Source organism: Radiomyces spectabilis (assembly GCF_025331425.1).
Source record: "Radiomyces spectabilis strain NRRL 2753 chromosome Unknown BYT42scaffold_6, whole genome shotgun sequence".
Taxonomy (NCBI): Eukaryota; Fungi; Mucoromycota; class Mucoromycetes; order Mucorales; family Radiomycetaceae; genus Radiomyces; species Radiomyces spectabilis.
In genome coordinates, this window is record NW_026251931.1 from 1,008,539 (window position 1) to 1,026,006 (window position 17,468).

General features: G+C 45.2%; 5 protein-coding genes across 5 annotated transcripts; 2 read left to right on the top strand and 3 right to left on the bottom strand.

The window, feature by feature from the left end:
- Positions 1 to 288: 288 nt before the first annotated feature.
- Positions 289 to 2,851, bottom strand: BYT42DRAFT_568732 (uncharacterized protein). Its single transcript, XM_051568210.1, has 4 exons — positions 2,621 to 2,851; positions 2,020 to 2,526; positions 1,654 to 1,794; positions 289 to 1,482 (listed from the first exon to the last, which is right to left on the bottom strand). Exons 1-4 carry the CDS (start codon positions 2,628 to 2,630, stop codon positions 347 to 349), a joined length of 1,794 nt encoding a protein of 597 aa, XP_051423771.1. The 5' UTR covers positions 2,631 to 2,851; the 3' UTR covers positions 289 to 346.
- A 1,225-nt stretch (positions 2,852 to 4,076) lies between these two features.
- BYT42DRAFT_545779 (S-adenosyl-L-methionine-dependent methyltransferase) lies at positions 4,077 to 5,682 on the top strand (the record flags this gene model as incomplete). The annotated part of the gene is made up of 3 exons (XM_051565836.1): positions 4,077 to 4,535; positions 4,641 to 4,979; positions 5,047 to 5,682. The coding sequence occupies 3 exons, from the start codon at positions 4,077 to 4,079 to the stop codon at positions 5,680 to 5,682; spliced, it is 1,434 nt and encodes a 477-aa protein (XP_051423772.1).
- A 132-nt stretch (positions 5,683 to 5,814) lies between these two features.
- Positions 5,815 to 13,538, top strand: BYT42DRAFT_514723 (uncharacterized protein). The gene is made up of 23 exons (XM_051565200.1): positions 5,815 to 5,901; positions 5,962 to 6,148; positions 6,218 to 6,368; positions 6,429 to 6,572; positions 6,636 to 7,225; positions 7,335 to 7,483; positions 7,554 to 7,701; positions 7,797 to 8,042; positions 8,105 to 8,299; positions 8,374 to 9,300; positions 9,379 to 9,664; positions 9,732 to 9,863; positions 9,924 to 10,293; positions 10,360 to 10,578; positions 10,649 to 10,798; positions 10,861 to 11,030; positions 11,103 to 11,275; positions 11,351 to 11,557; positions 11,639 to 11,932; positions 12,013 to 12,192; positions 12,251 to 12,376; positions 12,436 to 12,970; positions 13,031 to 13,538. Exons 1-23 carry the CDS (start codon positions 5,894 to 5,896, stop codon positions 13,414 to 13,416), a joined length of 5,973 nt encoding a protein of 1,990 aa, XP_051423773.1. The 5' UTR covers positions 5,815 to 5,893; the 3' UTR covers positions 13,417 to 13,538.
- Positions 13,532 to 14,861, bottom strand: BYT42DRAFT_568735 (40S ribosomal protein S2). Its single transcript, XM_051568211.1, has 3 exons — positions 14,699 to 14,861; positions 14,339 to 14,423; positions 13,532 to 14,253 (listed from the first exon to the last, which is right to left on the bottom strand). The coding sequence occupies exons 1-3, from the start codon at positions 14,727 to 14,729 to the stop codon at positions 13,596 to 13,598; spliced, it is 774 nt and encodes a 257-aa protein (XP_051423774.1). The 5' UTR covers positions 14,730 to 14,861; the 3' UTR covers positions 13,532 to 13,595.
- Positions 14,862 to 15,457: 596 nt separating this feature from the next.
- On the bottom strand, positions 15,458 to 17,200 carry BYT42DRAFT_326408 (uncharacterized protein). The gene is made up of 6 exons (XM_051563043.1): positions 17,054 to 17,200; positions 16,893 to 16,981; positions 16,275 to 16,822; positions 16,101 to 16,190; positions 15,722 to 16,009; positions 15,458 to 15,661 (listed from the first exon to the last, which is right to left on the bottom strand). Coding segments are annotated over exons 1-6 (1,167 nt in total). The 5' UTR covers positions 17,056 to 17,200; the 3' UTR covers positions 15,458 to 15,511.
- Positions 17,201 to 17,468: the final 268 nt, after the last annotated feature.

Genomic DNA, 17,468 nt, shown 5'->3' on the forward strand with positions numbered 1-17,468 from the left:
CTTCAGGGGATTGTATTATTCCCTTTCAACTTGAATCACCCGAAACGCAATTGATATTTGCATTGTATTAAAATCAAGATAATTCGGTTTGTTAGATCATGTCATCCTTTTCTTAGCGGGCCATCTCACTTTAGAGGAAACGTCATTCCATAAAACGAGAGGTTACACAATGTAGAAAATAACTTCTATTGTAATCATGTGTTTGCTGAATGAGGTCGATTACCCGATAATGGTTTCATTATCTTACAAAGCACCTTCCAGATATAAATGTACATGAGAGATTAAAGAAAAAAAAAGCTAAATGATTAATATAATAAGAACTAGGTTTAAGCGGGTAGTGAACGGTCTAAGACGGTGAGGACTCTGGTGGGTTTTCATCGGTAGTAGTGGTGGCGGTAGTGGCGGCAGGTTGAGGAGAAGTAGCGGTGGGCTGGTTAGTAGGCTGCGCGGTGGTGGTGGGTGCTGCTGATACCGGTGCGGCAGAAGTCGCCGTCGCTGTCGATGCTGATGCGGCTGGTAACGGTTGTGACATTGATGGGCCAGGACTACTGGTAGCATTCAGCGTTTCGAGATTGACACTGGCCGTACTACTGTAGCTGGCGGTGTATTTGCTGATAATCTTCTTCAGTGCCATGCCCAATGATTTCCATTGGAACACTTTGACATCCTTTTCAATGTTGCGTGGTTTGGGATTCGGAAATCCCATGATCAACTTGAAGAATTCAGCACTGTCGGGTTTCAGCTTGCTCACCGTCAAGGGCCGGAAACCTTCGAGGTTTCGTCGTATTCGGTTCTTCTCTTCGACGGTGAATCTTACTCCTATAAGACTCTCGAGGAGATAGATACAATCGACGGACGTAATGAAATAGTCATTCTTCTCTTTCCAATATATGCACGAGACGACAATAATGTTCTGAGGGTGTTGTCGTTTGTCCGGGGGTAGCTGAACCGGCGCAAAGCTGCAAATGACTTCGTTGCCTTCTTGTCGTCGCCAGAATCGGACAAGGCGACGCTGATTCTCCCATTCTTCGGCGGACCAGTTTTGGACCATATCATCGAGATTGCCTTCGACGCGCAAATTAGCCTTGTTCAGTATATTGGCGAATGGGTCGTAATAGGAGGTGGATGGCGTCGTAGCCATGACTCCCATGCCAGGCAACATTTGAGATGCGGCTGAAACGGCCGGTTCGATGTAACTGGATTGCGATACATTGGATGGGTGAGGAGGAGGCCCGGGATGGCGTTGTAGATGGGGTGATGTTTGCTGCGGTGGTTGCTGTTGCTGCTGGGGTAATAAGTACGAGGATGAAGTGGAGGATTCAAGCGATGAATGCGGCGGCGGCGCGCCTCCAAGCGAACTCATATCGGTGGATAAGGTCTGAGAGAGATCCGGTTGCCCGTAACCAAATCCTGACGCAGATTCTGATCCAAGAGTAGATCGGTAAGGGTAACCCATCATTTGTGCCGAAGCGACATTTGGATCTAATAAAAAAAAGAAAAAAAGCGCGCAACAGGAAAAAATGGCGTAAAAGGAAAAAGGGATTTTGATTGGTCGGTAGAGAACAATAGGTGCCAATGATCAACGGAGATGAGGATCGTTTTGGTCAGCAATTGGAATAAATAGGATAGCTTCCGATGAGTGATTTCACTTACCGTCATACCGCGTTGAAGGTTGCGAGGACGATTGTTGCGGAGCTGCGGGGATACCCATATACGGTGACGGTGGCAAACCATAGTAGCCAGAGTACCCAGGTACCATATAAGCTGCTGCTGCGGCGGCGGCTCCTGTAGGATCTACAAGATCACCAATTAGAGAAGAAAAGAGGGAAAGAGGGGGAAGAAAGAAAGCAAGAACCGATAAATCCCATCGACGCTGAAAAACAATAATAAAGAGTACAAAAACAGAAAAAGTTTTCCCTATCTGTGTCTCTTTTTTTTGAGGTAGAGGAGATTTTCGGAAAGCAAAGAAAAGAGCAAAGGTGAAAGTGTGCAAGGTCAAAAAAGGAAAGAGGGACTAACCTGGTATGGGTTCGTTGGATCGAGTTCGTTTTGCCAAGGCATCATAATCGACTCTGAATTCAGCCGAGGACCGTTTCCGCGAAATATAATAATCAATGTGACCTGCAAACCAGCTATCGAGAACCTCCTGCCCGTCCGAGGGATTGCATGCAACAACAAACACTGGAACACGGGATCCGTCAGCCGTCTGTGTCAGCTGCCAATTAGGCACGAGAGCTGTCAGTGACACTAGGTTGGACGAAGGATTGACAGTGAAATAGCGGGTAGGTAGGACGCAAGAGCCAAAAGCGATGCGTAACATGGACGCTAATTCGACATTGACGAGTGAAAGACCGACATTGGCCGTGTCACCTTCCTGCACTTGCTGAGGCCCGTACTCGTAGATCCTCGGTGCCGGAAATCGATTCGTTGTTTGTTGAGGGATCCATTGCCGTATTGCTTGCGACGAACTGGATTGTGACTTTTGACCTTGGTCTTCGGCTTGCGGGGCTGAACGTAGATCAAAATCTAAAAACGGCTTGGATTAGTTCTCCCGTATGATGCCATCGATCGCCATTGCTTGAAATAAAAAAATGTAGAAGAGGAAGAAAGAGCTCATTACTTTGTGACATTGCAACTTGAAGCCCCGCAATTAAGCGAAATAACAATAAGCGAACGACGGGATGGTTTGGATGTGTGATGAACAAGTAGTACGCTGGAGAATAGGTACTGCATGATGCGTAATTTCAGTAAGATAATCGTAAGTGATCGTAGGAAAAAAGTGGATTGCATATGAGAAGGTTTTCGTGTCGTGATTCGAGAAGAGTTGGTTGAAAAGGTTGAAAAATAAACAGAAGAGCAACCGAGAGCGGGAATTGGAATTATGAAAAAAAAGGTTAATACAAATGCACTCCGATGACAACGTTGCCACCGCGTTGTTACACGGACATGTGTCTTGAAAGGAGAAGACTTACCAATACTTCTTTGGCTGTTTTTGTTTTTGAAAAAATCAAAACAGTACGGGAAATCGCGAAAAGAGCGAAAAAACGAAAAAAGAACGCTCGCTATTTTTTTTGTGTCTTCCTTTTTTCTCTGCGCTCTCGATTGCAACAAACTCTTGCTCGATTGATGTTCTGAAACCGAGGCAATCACTGGTCGTCATTTGTCTCTGATTCTGCCTCCCTGCCCGGAAAATAAAAGGGTTTTCTTTTCTTTGATTTGTTACGATTCACTTTTATCTGCAAACAAGGGATGTTTGCTATTTTTCTCTTTTTATTTTTTTTTATGTGTGGGGGGAAGGGTTTTCGTGGCTTTTGCTTTCGACAGAAAGGGCGATCGTATGTTCTCTATTTGTTATAAGGAATATCTCGATTAACATCGTTATTTTGGTTTATCTGATGTTCTGCAAACGACACATGACGATCACTCCCTTTTTTTTCACCTGTATGAAATGAATACATAATGACGCTATGCAAGGGAAAACCAGCTTTGTATTTTGTCTTCGGGTATTTATCATATAGCGTGAAAAGGTAGGATAGCAGAAAATAAGATTATGGGCTCGGTCATAATTTTTTTTTTTTTTTTCGCGCTTTCCCAATGCCTTTTTGACAGCTTACAAGCGCATTTTACTTGCACCCTTCCATCCGATCCTGTGCAATCATTCTTCAGAGTAGGAAGATATTGAATATGAGAGGGTGTTAGCAGTCTTTGCTTTAATCATGGCGTTCTCTAATCTTATAGTACTACTGAATAACGTGTCTGTTCAGTAATATTGCTCGTACACACCGTGTATCTGCTTCGTTTACTTTTGAAATCTCGATTTGGATCACGTAATACAGTAAAGTTTATTCACTATCCGTACATAGACTGTTCTCAACTATTGTATTTTGTATGATGGATCGCAAGAGAGGGGAGGGATCTGTGGTGGGGAAGAAAATTTTTGGTTCAGATTTATTCAATTATACATTTCTTTGTTGTTTTGACAGTCAGCTGCGACTCGTAAAATTTCGGGGATCGGGCGCAGGAACTGACGAGAGAAAAAAACAAAAGGGCGTTGAAATAGGGTTCCCAATTGACTCATGAATCTAGCCACAGTACGCAACTGCTTACGCAGAACTAGACCGTGGAGTTACCGCTGCTTGGCTACCAATGCCAAAAATGCACCAGAAACCACGCTTCGACCTACCAGTATATTCGCTCCTTTCTTCGCCAAAGATGACGAAGAAGAAGTCAAAGCTCGTCGGTTTTATCCACGAAAAACTGCCAAAGACACCAGCAAATTAACCGTTCCACCCACTCGCACCAAAATGCTCGTGAGAGACTTTATTGACGATTCGCTTTATAATCCAAAGTACGGTTACTTTTCAAAGCAAGCCGTCATTTTCTCGCCAGAAACTGATTTTGACTTCAACGCCATGCAAGACCATTTGGAGTTCATGAACGTCTTGGCACGTCTTTATCGAGAAATGGAAGGTGAGGCCGACGAAGTAGACGACGTAGCGCGACAAGTATGGCATACACCCACCGAACTTTTCAAGGTAAAGAAGCCTTAGAGAAAAAAGAAGCTGTACCTGACCCACCAACCCATCCGTCGCCAAACATATTGATTTTTAACATCTTTGCTTTCAAAAAACCGTTTGTAGCCCTGGTATGGTTATGCCATTGCAAAGTACATGGTCTCCGAATACAAGCTGAATCTGTATCCGCACAAGGATTTGATCATCTATGAAATGGGTGCGGGTAACGGTACTCTCATGTTGAATATCCTCGACTATATTCAGAAATTCGAACCTTCGGTCTACAAACGTACACAATACAATATCATTGAAATCTCAGACATGTTGGCGAAACAGCAAATGGGACTTCAGGATATGCGCGACGTTAGTCAGCGACATGATTGTGTCAAGGTGATCAACAAGAGTATCTTTGATTGGAACGTCACCGTCCCTGATCAGTGCTTTTTCCTCGGCATGGAGGTCATTGTAAGTGGGATTCAACAAATAATGGCGGGCCGCCAGGGGTTCCGTATTGACTGACAGGCATGTATAGGATAACTTTGCGCATGATTTGATCCGATATGATCTCGAGACGTTACAGCCGTATCAGGGCATTGTGAGCATCGATAGCAAAGGCGATTATACCGAATTATACGAACCATTACAAGATAACTTGATCCAACAGTATCTGCAGACGCGAAAGCAAACACGGTATCTCAGTCCTGTGCTGTCCCGGAAACTATGGCACAAGTTCTTGAAAAGTCTTCCTATTGCCCCCAATATGACCTCCCCAGAATTCATTCCCACCAAACTCTTCATGCTACTTCAAATGCTCAAGACTTACTTCCCTCAACATCGACTGATTCTATCCGATTTCTCGTCCTTACCTGACGCTGTCGAAGGCGTGGATGCTCCCGTTGTACAGACACGATACAAGGGCACCATGGTTCCGTGTTCCACTTACATGGTTCAGCCAGGCTGGTTTGACATTTTCTTCCCTACCAATTTCGAACTGCTACGAGATATGTATTTGTTGGTGTGCCGTGGATCTGGCAACGATAAGAGTGTCAAGGTCATGACCCACCGAGAGTTTTGCGAACGGTATGGCGATGTAGAGCGCACCACGACTCGTAGTGGAGAAAACCCAATGTTGATGTACTACGAGAACATGAAAATGTTAGTAACCTGATATAGAATAAACCTGTAATGATCGACTCTCTGAGAAAATCAACCCTAAAATATGCACGGTTGCCGAAAACGGAAGAAAAAAGATGATGGCCATGGCTTGGTGTCACCATTCTCTATATAAGCTTTCAATAACCTTCTTTCAGCGACTCTTTTTTTTTTATTGTTGTTACTGTTATCACAGTTCCGGTTTTGTTGCCTAATCATACCGCGAAATGAGCAGGTGTGTATATCGGTTCGCAGAATCATCATGCCGCCCTTCTTTTTCTAATGCCCGATTTAGCATCGACTTTGATCTCCATTCGCGCATTTTGTTCGGATTAGCCGAAGTATTGGCCGATTCAAGAGCCAAAGCTTCCAGCCATGAAGTTGACAGACTCATCAGCAAAAGTCCACCGGTGCCTATCGACAATGGAAAATCCACCACTGCTATCGTCACCAAAGACCAAGCTCCTAATTTGGCAACGATGGTAAAAATTTGTTCGCGCTTAATTCATCGTGCGATTTACAGGGACCCTTCCTCTGACGCTTTTTTATAGAATGAACGAAGCCGACAAACGATTGCTGCTTTGGTAAAATACGCTGTACGTGCATCTGGGGAGCAACAGATGCGGTTGTTGCCACGATTATTGGCCTACATACGCCATTTACCGGCATTTCCTTGGGAAGACGTATCTGTATTGACCAAAGGTAAAATTCCCAACTTGATTCCATTCATTTAACGGTTTCTAAACTGTGGATCCATCATAGAACTGCCTCTTCCCGATGAAATTACTTATAACCTTACGATGGGGTTGTTGGAGATTGCGTTCAAACAATCCCAATTGTATGAACAGGTGACGGGGGTCCTCTGGAGCTACGCGGCCCATCTGATCGATCAGTTACCCGTTGATGGTAAGCAAGCAATCTCGATCCATTTTTTTCGTGTTGATAGAATTATCTAACAATCAATGACAGCCGAACACACCGTGACCTTTATCCTTCCTTCCCTGGCCGGTTTATCGCGTGCGCTTCAGCAAACGCCATATCTTTGTCGATCGAGCCAATTGCTTACACTTTATCGCAACATGCAACCACTCCTTCAGGACGCAACTTTGGAACATATTCGTAATGCTATTACAACCTGTTTGCGCGATCATGATCCATCCGCTTCCAGTCGCCGTACGCTGTCGAGATATTGGGAAAACGGCATCCCCTTAAGCAGTAACCGTGTGGTCAATGATTTGGTTATTATTCTACGCAACGTTACTGCGCGTGTGTTAGTGGGATCCCTTGCCACGTCGGAAACAAACGTGGAGCTTTCTTCGAGCAAGTTGAAGAAGGCTCATTTGACGCAAACCATCCATCAACCCTGGTCTACCTTACTCCGCGAACGAAGAGACGTTCACAATGAGAACGACGAGGCCCTGACAAGTACCTTGAGAGGGATCTACGTGATCAGTTTGGGCTATTACGATGACATTCGCAAATATGCTGATAAAAGCACCGAAGATGGTAAAAAATGGGCTCTCGATGCGTATATGCAAGAAATCATGGGTGGCAGCTTGGTAAGTGAATCCACCCATCCGGACATGGTGTTCTATCACACCATGTCATACCACATGTAAAAAGAAGACTCATCATGGAAATGGATGCTCTTTTATTGACCGGATTCAGCATTTGGCGGCTTTGTCGTCCGTGTACTTGCATGAAGTGGATGATACGTTGGTGAATCACATCACCGCTTGTCTTTTCGATGCACCTCAGGTGGCTGACGCTTGGGTTCATATGGCAGCTTTGGATGCTGCGGTCTTGTTGGCAAACAAGTGAGTTCCTTTATTCAAAGGCAAATGTCGCGTTTAAAAGGTCTTGAAATCTTACGTCTTCTTCATCTAGCTTTACTCATCTGAACCAGAGTATGATCAGTGTCATTTGTCGCTTCTTGGCTACGCCTTCGCCTGTATTCGAGCTCAAAGCAGATATTGGCCAAGACACAGTAACGATGCAAGAATTTGCTACCATACGCCTTGCGCAATGTGTCCAGGTAAAAATTGCTTGTGAAACAAAAAAGGGGAGTGTACCCCTCTAGCAAAAGAAACGACTTTAGGTATTGAATGCAATGACCTTTACGTACATTAGAGTCAGTTGCCAAGTCAATTAGTGCAAGCCGCCAACTCGACCTTGTATGCATTACTAAATGAAATTACACGATACAGTGAAGAAGAGGAAGCATCCTCGACGGAACGCCACCGTCTCTCAGATAGCAAAGCACGAATCGCTGGCGCACCGGATATTGATCAGTTGAGCGAAAAGCAAAAGCAGCAAGTGTGCACCAACACGCTCTCTGCCATTGTCAGTGTGGCTGTTTACCTAAAGGATGACGAGGTAAGACATTGGGATCGCTAAAACAAGCTCGTATTTGACGCTCATATCTTTGTTTTATTTAGGTCATGGCTCAAGCCTTGTCCATGCTCACGCTTCGTCGCAAAGGATTTTCGACCGCGACGACGATTTCGCTTACGGGAAAACTTGTCGACCTAGCTCTGGTGAGCCCTCAGGGCGTGTTCCTGGATACCATCCAGCTCTTGGCCACCATGTATCGTGAATCATTGCTCACCGACAATAAGCATCTTTCAACTTCGGTAAACCTCATCCTTTCCTATGCTCCATTCCGTCCATTGTGGTATGGTTGTCTCATCGAATATTGGTTATCTAGATCCTCAATGCACTCGAAGGGATTGCCAAACGACTGTCAAAGCGACCAGAGTACTATGGGACCTACCTTGATTGCCTTCTGCGCTTATTCATTGATAATGGCAATTCCATTCAGCGGACGATGGCTAAAAGCAAAGAACCTACCGAGTTTTATCTTGCTTCCAAGTTGGGCTCTTTATTGCCAGCAATTCGCACTTTGGTCGATCATGATGATTTCAATCCTCACCTCGATCCCAGCGAAGAAACCGTGTCTTTATTCAGAAATATGTGGTTCCATTGTGTGCTTTTTGGATTTGTGACCGAACCTATATGGATTCGCGAATGGCACGATGATCTCCTTGGTATTGCCAAAAAGACACCGGCGCTCGTTATTGACAGCGCTACCAGCTATTTTGACAGCGATTTGGAGTACAACTCGGTGCTTCGCGGCGGTAAAGCGGCCGACCATAACATGACATCGATGCGTCAAAAATTGACGAGTTTCCTTCCTTCGCTCGCGTATGAAATCAAAAACTTTTCGTTTGCCCAGATGGTTTTTGCCCTCACAGTCTATCACATCGAAATGATGCGCAGCCGGATGGGAGATTGCAGTTTTATCCTGCATTACTTTATCAACGACGGCTTGAATACCAGCATGCTATCCAACTGCTTGGAAACCATTGCCGACCGTGTGATCTCGGCTTTCATCAAGGACGCGGCCGCCAAAGCTTCAGTACAGACATTGAATAGCGGACTTACCGATCAAGTCTCGAGCCTTCTGAAACTGTGTTGTCATCGTTTGCAAAAAGTGCATCAGCTGGCTGTCAAGACGGTGGATCGCATCGTTACGGCTTTTCCTCAGGTGTTTGCCGAAAAATCGCTCATCACCTTACTGCTCGAATTGATCCAACTGGTTTGGCTCAGCTGCGAGGCCGAATATCGCGACGAGGTACGATGTCATTTTCGTCATTGAATTTCGTCGTTGGCGCTTATCTCTGTTTAACCGTCATTTTCCTCTTTATTCCAGTATTGCCCCGAGTTCCACTTTTCGTCGAGCCATATTGGCATGGCCTTGGAATTGGGTGATTCTTATGCGTATCGTCAAAAGATATGCACGCATTTGTACGAGAGTGCCAAAAAGTGGCTTCAATTATCCATTGATCGTGCGCCCTTGGAAGTTGGCGGTCTGCTGCAAGATTACCTGGCTGATTGTTCCCGTTTTACCGCTGATGTCAGTTCTCATTCCGTCCACCTTGGACGCACACTGGCTCTGGAAATCGGCAAATCAGCGGCCAGAAACCAATTGTCCACAGGTAAGAAGCAGATTTCCCTGTAACTAACGCCGGTGCACAACGAACTAACTGGAACTTTGCCCGTCAGAATTTGTGCCAAAAATTCCGGGTATTACTTTGGATGAATCGTCTCTCTTTGTGAATGGATTTACTTCGCGACGGTTTTACATTGGTGAAATCAGTGGTCTCGAGTATTCTGCGGGACTCCGCGGCGGTTTTGGTAAAATGATGATTCATGCCGGGAAGCTTTATTGTGTATTCTAAAAGTTTGGGATGACAGACAAGTTGCCGGATCAGAGCACGGGCAGTGGATTGCTGGCTCAGTTGCCGCTGGTGCTGGAGACGCTGAGTCAACTACTCGAGGCGGTCAAGCAAAAGCAGCCGGTCAGCCACGAAAGACTGCATCGCATACTGTATCGAGCGGCAGGTTACACCATCGCATTGCCTTCCATGCAACCCTCCTTGTTGCGTTACATTGTCCGTATTCCTGTCCAATTGTTCACCCCCAAGTCTTTGGAACTGGCCACTTCTGTATGGAACTGGATCATGATCGAACGAGCCGACTTGGAGAAACGTCTGATGATTGAAATTTTCAGCATGTGGGATTGGGCTCAGAAACATCGCAAGGGCCTGTTTTCACCTCTACTAAAGTAAGGATCTCAACACCAAAAAAAGGATGATGATAACGTTTCTGAGATTGACCCTCATGTTTCTAGTGTGAAACATCCGTTTGCAACCAAGATGACTTATGCGCCTTCTGACAAGGTCGTTCGCGAGAACACGCATCGTATTGCGCATTTACTGTTCTCCCCGCATGAGACATGGATTCGATTCTTAAGCAGCCGATTTTATGCTATTCGTCATCGAAACAAGCACTTGGTCAACTTGTTTGTCCGTACCTTGCAAGAAACATTTGGCAACGCACGCTTAATGAGGTGAGTTTGGAAATATAAAAAAAGTACATCAATGATCGTCATTGTAAACCAAGCTTTTTTCATGCTTTAGTACCCATACGCTGGCTGGCTCACCCCGATATCAGTTGCTCCAACTGGGGCTCAAAGTCTTGCAATCGGTGCGGATGGAAGCTTTGACGGAGCACAAGTTTCGATCGCTCGTGTACGATGCTGCCTTTGACTGGTTCTCCAATCCTCCAAAGTTCGTATATGATGGAGTGAAAGCAGCCATGCAGCAGGATTAATACTAAACGGATTATGTAGATGGCACTATGGAGCAAACAAGAGCTTGGCTTTACGAGAGATCAAACTTTTGAACGATCTGCTAACGGCGGTTTCCAAAGATACACCTAATCTTGGTTACCTCGTAACGAGTTCTCCACCCAAACAATCCAGCTCCAAGACAGCCGCGGGAATCTACATGTTCTTGGACAGTAAGTTTGACTTTTTCTTATTCTCCCAACTTGTAATCAAAAGGAACTGACAGGATGGTTATATCTACCTAGACAAAACCAAGGACGATGTGATGCGTCAGTACCAGCTTGCGAAAAAGCTGTTGATGCTATTCATGGAAAGCGAGTTGACTAGATTGTCCGTCTGGTGCAACCCACTCAATGCAGTCGGTCAAGGACAGCCAATTAGTTTTACTGGGAATACCGAACGCGCCATGGTCACCGAGGTAACCTACTTCGCTAATCAATAGATGCGTGGTATCAATTCATTCTAGTAATTAACATTCCCTCGCGATTTACAGGATCAGTGGAAGGAAATTGTGCGTTTTGCTTGGGAAATGTCACCACGATTAGCGGTGCAAATGGAAGCTCGTTTCGTCGTGCCTATTGTACACAGGGAATTGCATCGTTTGATTGCCAATAATACGTTGGATGTGGTCGATATACCTGAAGCCCTCGTCATTCTTTTGGGTGAACGAATTTTGTCGACGGCTAAATTGGATCTCAAGGTATGTTGTTTCATTTATTGACTATAACATGGTGATGACTGGCTCACTTTACGAATTCTCCTTTTATTATTTTATAAACAGCATTTGCAATATTGGGCTCCTGTTCCGGCGATTACTGCGACCAATTACTTCTTACCGGCGTACAACAACCATCCTCTAATTTTGCAATATGCGATGCGCAGTTTGGAGTATTACCCCGTAGAAACGGTCTTCTTCTACATCCCGCAGATCGTGCAAGCGTTACGTTACGATGAACTTGGTTACGTCGAAAAATACATCATGGAAGCCGGTCAAGTGTCGCAATTGTTTGCTCATCAGATTATCTGGAACATGCAAGCCAATTTCTTTATCGATGCAGACAAGGAATGTATAAAGGTAAAGAAAAAGCTTTGTGAAAGATCAATTCATGTAGCATGTGAATGCTCATTTTGCTTTATTGTTTGTTGTATTGTCAGCCTGATCCGCTGAAGCCGACGTTGGAACGCATTATCGAGAATCTGGTGGGCTCATTTACAGGAGCCGACCGTGCTTTCTATGAACGCGAGTTCAAGTTCTTTGGTGAGGTAACGGCCATCTCTGGTTATCTAAAGGAATACATCAAGTACGGTCAAAACGAAAAGAAGCCATTGCAAAAGGTATACACGCAACAAGTGTTTCTTGAATTGTTCTTTATTAACAAAGAGTGATATCCAGAAACGATTGGATGAAGAATTGGCCAAGATCAAGGTGGATGTGGGTGTATATTTACCCAGCAATCCTGACGGCAAAGTCGTTGATATCCATCGAACCTCGGGTCGTCCTCTGCAGAGTCACGCCAAGGTAAAGTCCCGCTGTCTAAACGTTGTTGGACTGTCGCGCTGATCCTTGAATTTCCCTAGGCGCCGTTCATGGCTACTTTCAAGATAGAAAAGCAAGTGGAGAAGGACCACCTCGAGCAGCATCTGATCAAGAAGAAAACGGACCATGACGCGGACGAAGACGAAGAGGAGGAGACTCGCAGTCTATGCACTACACAAGTATGGCAGGCGGCCATCTTCAAAGTGGGCGATGACTGCCGCCAAGACGTGCTTGCGTTGCAGCTGATTGCGGTATTTAAGAATATCTTTACCAGCATTGGTCTTGATCTATACGTCTACCCGTATCGCGTTGTGGCAACCGCTCCAGGACGAGGTGTGATTGACGTTATCCCGCAATCGATTTCTCGCGATCAACTGGGCCGTGAAAAGGTGAACAGCCTGTACGATTACTTTGTTGCCAAATATGGCGGGCCCGATTCCATCGCCTTCCAACGCGCACGTACCAATTTTGTACAAAGTGTAGCGGCTTACTCTGTCATTTCCTATCTATTGCAAATCAAAGATCGTCATAACGGTAATATTATGCTTGACGATGATGGCCACATCATTCATATTGGTGAGTCCTCTCCTGTGGTTGCTCCACTGCATAAACGTTACGACTAATCTTGATTTGTAGATTTTGGTTTCATCTTTGACATTGCTCCGGGCGGCATCACGTTTGAGAGTTCGCCGTTCAAGTTGACGGCTGAAATGATTCAAGTGATGGGCGGCCATGCGCAAGAGCAGGCATTCAAGCAATTCTCGGAACTCGTGATCAAGGCTTATTTGGCGGCACGTCCGTACGCTGACGTGATTATGCAGTTGGTGACATTGATGCTCCAATCCGGGTTACCGTGCTTCAAGGGCGACACTATCAAACGTATGCGCACACGTTTCCAGTTGGATAAATCCGAACGTGTGGCGGCCGATTTTATGATGATGCGCATCAAGGACTCGTTTGAAAACCAACGCACGGTCCTCTATGATTACTTCCAGAAACTCACCAACGGTATCCCCTATTAGAATCAATATTTCTTAGATCCTAAATCTTAACAGATCAGAACATAAGACGTTGCAAGCCAGCCCTTTCAATGAAAGAATAATAACCAAAAATAACAGAAAAAAATGAGGACGATAGTTTTTCAATGGGTGCAAAATGGTCGTTTTTGTTTTTTCGTTTATTTACGTAATCCGCATTGCATTTACTTTCTCTGCTTCTGGGAGAGGAAATCGGTGTGCTCCTGGAAGGGAGCCTTGGTGAATTCGGTCTCTTCCCACAAGTCAGGAGTCAAGAAGCCGTAGGTGTTACCAATGGCAGCAAAGGTAGCCTTGACAAAGTTACCAAGGGTACGGGTGGAACCACGAGAGGTAGTGTAACAATCGGTGATACCAGCCAACTGCAAGACCTTCTTGGGAGTGGGAGCGGCAACGATACCAGTACCACGGGGAGCAGGCACCAAACGGCAAAGAGCGGAACCACACTTGCCAGTGACCTTGCAAGGAACAGTGTGGGGATCACCAAGAGCAGTACCCCAGTAACCACGACGGACAGGGATGACAGAAAGCTTAGCCAAGATGATGGCACCACGGATAGCGGTGGCAACTTCCTTGGAGCATTTCACACCGAGACCGACATGGCCATCGGAATCACCAATGACAACGAAAGCCTTGAAGCGAGTACGCTGACCAGCACGGGTCTGCTTCTGAACGGGCATGATCTTCATAACTTCATCCTTGAGCTTGGGAAGGAAGTAATCGACGATCTGGTACTCCTTGATAGGCAAAGAGAAGAGGTAGATTTCCTCCATAGACTTGATCTTGCCAGCCTTGACGAGACGACCAAGCTTGGTCACAGGAACCCTTTTAAAACAGAGAACAAACAATAAATCAATAAATTGCAAGCTGACCAAAGCAAAAGGTCAAATAAAAAAAAACGATGAATTACCATTCGTTCTTTTCCTCACGACGTCCACGACCGCGGCCACCACGGCCACCACGGCCACCACGACCACGTCCAAAACCGCCACGTCCTATGGTAAGGGAAAAAGGTATACAGGTAAGTTGACTGTTGCCGTAGCGATGTGCAAACTGATCAGCTCCCAGCCCTTGGCTGACACCACGGTACAGACTCGCTCATTGTGTGACTCTCGCCACTGCAAGTGTCATGACACTTGTAGAATTATGCCATCGGTCATCGTTGACATGAACATGGAAGCTTTGGGGAGAAGAAAAGTGTCCATGCGGGATGCAAGGTGGGAGGGCTGATCTGTTATTGCTTTGAGGAAGAGCATTCGGTGATGCTTACCACGAGTACCGGCCGTTGCAGAGTCAGCCATTTCTATTGAAAAAGGAAACAGATTGATGATGAGTATGCAAGTTGCTGAGGGATGGAGTCCATGATATGGATGGCCCGATGATGGATTGCCACCATGGATGGTTACTCACTTATTGAATAGTCAAAGAAGAAAGAACTCGTCCTCTGCACGCCGACCAGCGACGTATACCATCACTCGACAGGGCCGGACCTTCGACACATTCTTCTCGTTATTCCGGCCCGGAACAAAATAATTCGGGGAAATTGGGTGATTTTTTTTATTTATTTTTTGCCCTTTTGTGGAAATCGGGGACTTTCCCAGATGATCCACGGCCACTTTTTTGAACTCTCTCCTCTCCCTCTCTCTCCACTTACATATCATACATACACGCGCAAACGCTGTAAATACTAAGCAAGACAACAATAAAACATAAACTGGCATACGATATATGTATGCACAGATTTCCTTGAAAACTCACTGTTCAGGTAAGTGAGGGGTCCTTCAATACAGGTTTGAGCACATGCACAAGATCGTGCGGACATTGAAGGCCACTATATCAAGTCAATGTCAGAAATGAAAACAATGGGCATTAGAGAAGGACTTACCTGGCTGTAAGGATGCCTTTTTTCTGGGGAACAGTGTAACCGGGAAACTGAAGCGCGGCTCGAACCATGCGTTCCAACAGGGTGGGGTGGAGATGGTTCGTAGGCTTGGCCATGTGAGACTTTAAGATGCCTTGAAAAAAAACAAAAAACATAATAGACACATCAGCGTATCAAAGGTCATCAAAATAACAAGGTTTATCATGACTCACCTGTCGCTTTTTTGTAATACTCGTACAAATGATCCCTCTGCAATGTGGTAACGGCGTGAAATTGATCCACAGGGAGTTTGGTCATAAGAGAAATGAAATGTTCGAATGGACGTTCACCACATTTTCGAGAAAAGCAAAGCTAACGATAAATAATGTGAGTAATGTGGGGGAAAAAAAACAAGTGACGTTGATTTGTTACCTTGTAATTCCGGCAAACACTCGCGAGTGATTCAAGTTCGTGGCGTGCAGTAAACGGTGGAGGTAACATTGTATCCGAGGAAATGATGGCTTTTCCATTTTTGAATGTTCCAGGCCACTGAGAAAAGAGAGCCGTTAACAATTCGTCTTGGGAACTGGCGTGAATAAAAACTCTGCGTCCGCGAATCGTGCGTCTTGTGAGGGCCACGGCCTGGCACACGTCTTGTTCGGACGCCAGTTCAACGTATGCCTCCGAAAGCGTTTTGCCCGTTGACTTGTTCAAGAGAATCTGTTTTTTTTTATTTTTATCCAAAAGCGAGTTTAATATCAATTCAAACACAAATAAACCCCACCAAGATAATCGTGCAGATCAAACTTACATGCACGTTTTGTGACACTACATGTGGATCAGGTGCAGCAATGCCTGCTAAAAGGCTATTCACCTCGTCCATCGAAATACTCCAAGGAATCTACGACAAAAAAAAAGCCCATCATCAGAACTGGATATCAGGAGTTGTGTGTTATATGGTGACAGTATCGAGGGATAGACTTACGTTGGTAATCTTGACAACCGGCCATTTTTTCTCAATGTGGCGTTTCTGGGATTCATCCAGGAATGAGAAATTCCAGGATTCTGCAAGTAATTTGACAGAATTGGAAGGTTTCACGATCATGTTTGTGCTTTTGGACGGTGTTATCAATGCAGACGGTGGAGGCTTGGTAAACTTCACATCAGAAGAGCTCCGCTGAGGTTGAGCTTTTGCTTTTTCTTGCGCCACCGCTCCGATCGTTGTGGGCGAAGTGGGGTTCACGAGCGGACCGAGTAACGAAGTCACGGTCAGTATCGGTGAGAACAAGAGACACAAATGATCGATATCGGTAGTGAAATCAGCAGTAGAAGGATGTGAAACCGAAGCAGACGGAACAATGTGTGGTGCATTCAATGGGGTCACTGAAGTCATTCTACGAGGTGGTTGATAAGTTTCGGCAAACGCAGAATTGGACAACACTATATCTATAAAAGATATATCAGATGTTTCCCTTGAATTGTTATTCGAAAAGAATGAGTCATTTGGCTGCTTTACAACCATTGCGTCAAAGTCTATCGCTTGGGTTAGCATGATACAAAAAAGGGGACCCCTTAAATCAGGCTCTTTATGGTTTTTGCCTACCTAGCCCAGGTTCTGTATCATAATCGGGCAAAGTGAGTCGAGAAACTGGATCGTATCCAGACGACCTCCAAATATCAGACATGGAGTACCTGAAAAAGCAACCAAGCGAAACAACACGGTTATTACCGGAGTCCCTCCATTTCGCAACATTGTGGACTTACATGGTCAATGAGGAGGGTTTCGAGCGGAGATGGGAACGAAACGAAGGGGGCGAGCTGCCAAATGCTCAATGAGGTTTGACTTTTACACGTAAGGCAGTTGCAAGCAGTAATCAGATAAAGGAAGGAAAGGCGACAGGGAAAAGGAGAATGACGCAAGCAAAAAAAAAAAAAAAAGAGGCTGGCCACGAAATTCCAAAATTTCCATGCTGCATAATTCCAAGGAAAAAAAAAAGGGTCAGTGCATTATGGACCCAAGTGTTTGGCACAGAGATGTGACGCGTGTTTTTATTGTTTTTCTTTTTCGTTTTTCAACAATGATTTCATATTGCTTTTTGGCATTTGTAACCATTGAAATGGGTTACACACTCGTTTTACACAAATATAAAACGCATATCTGATACATGTTGTACAGATT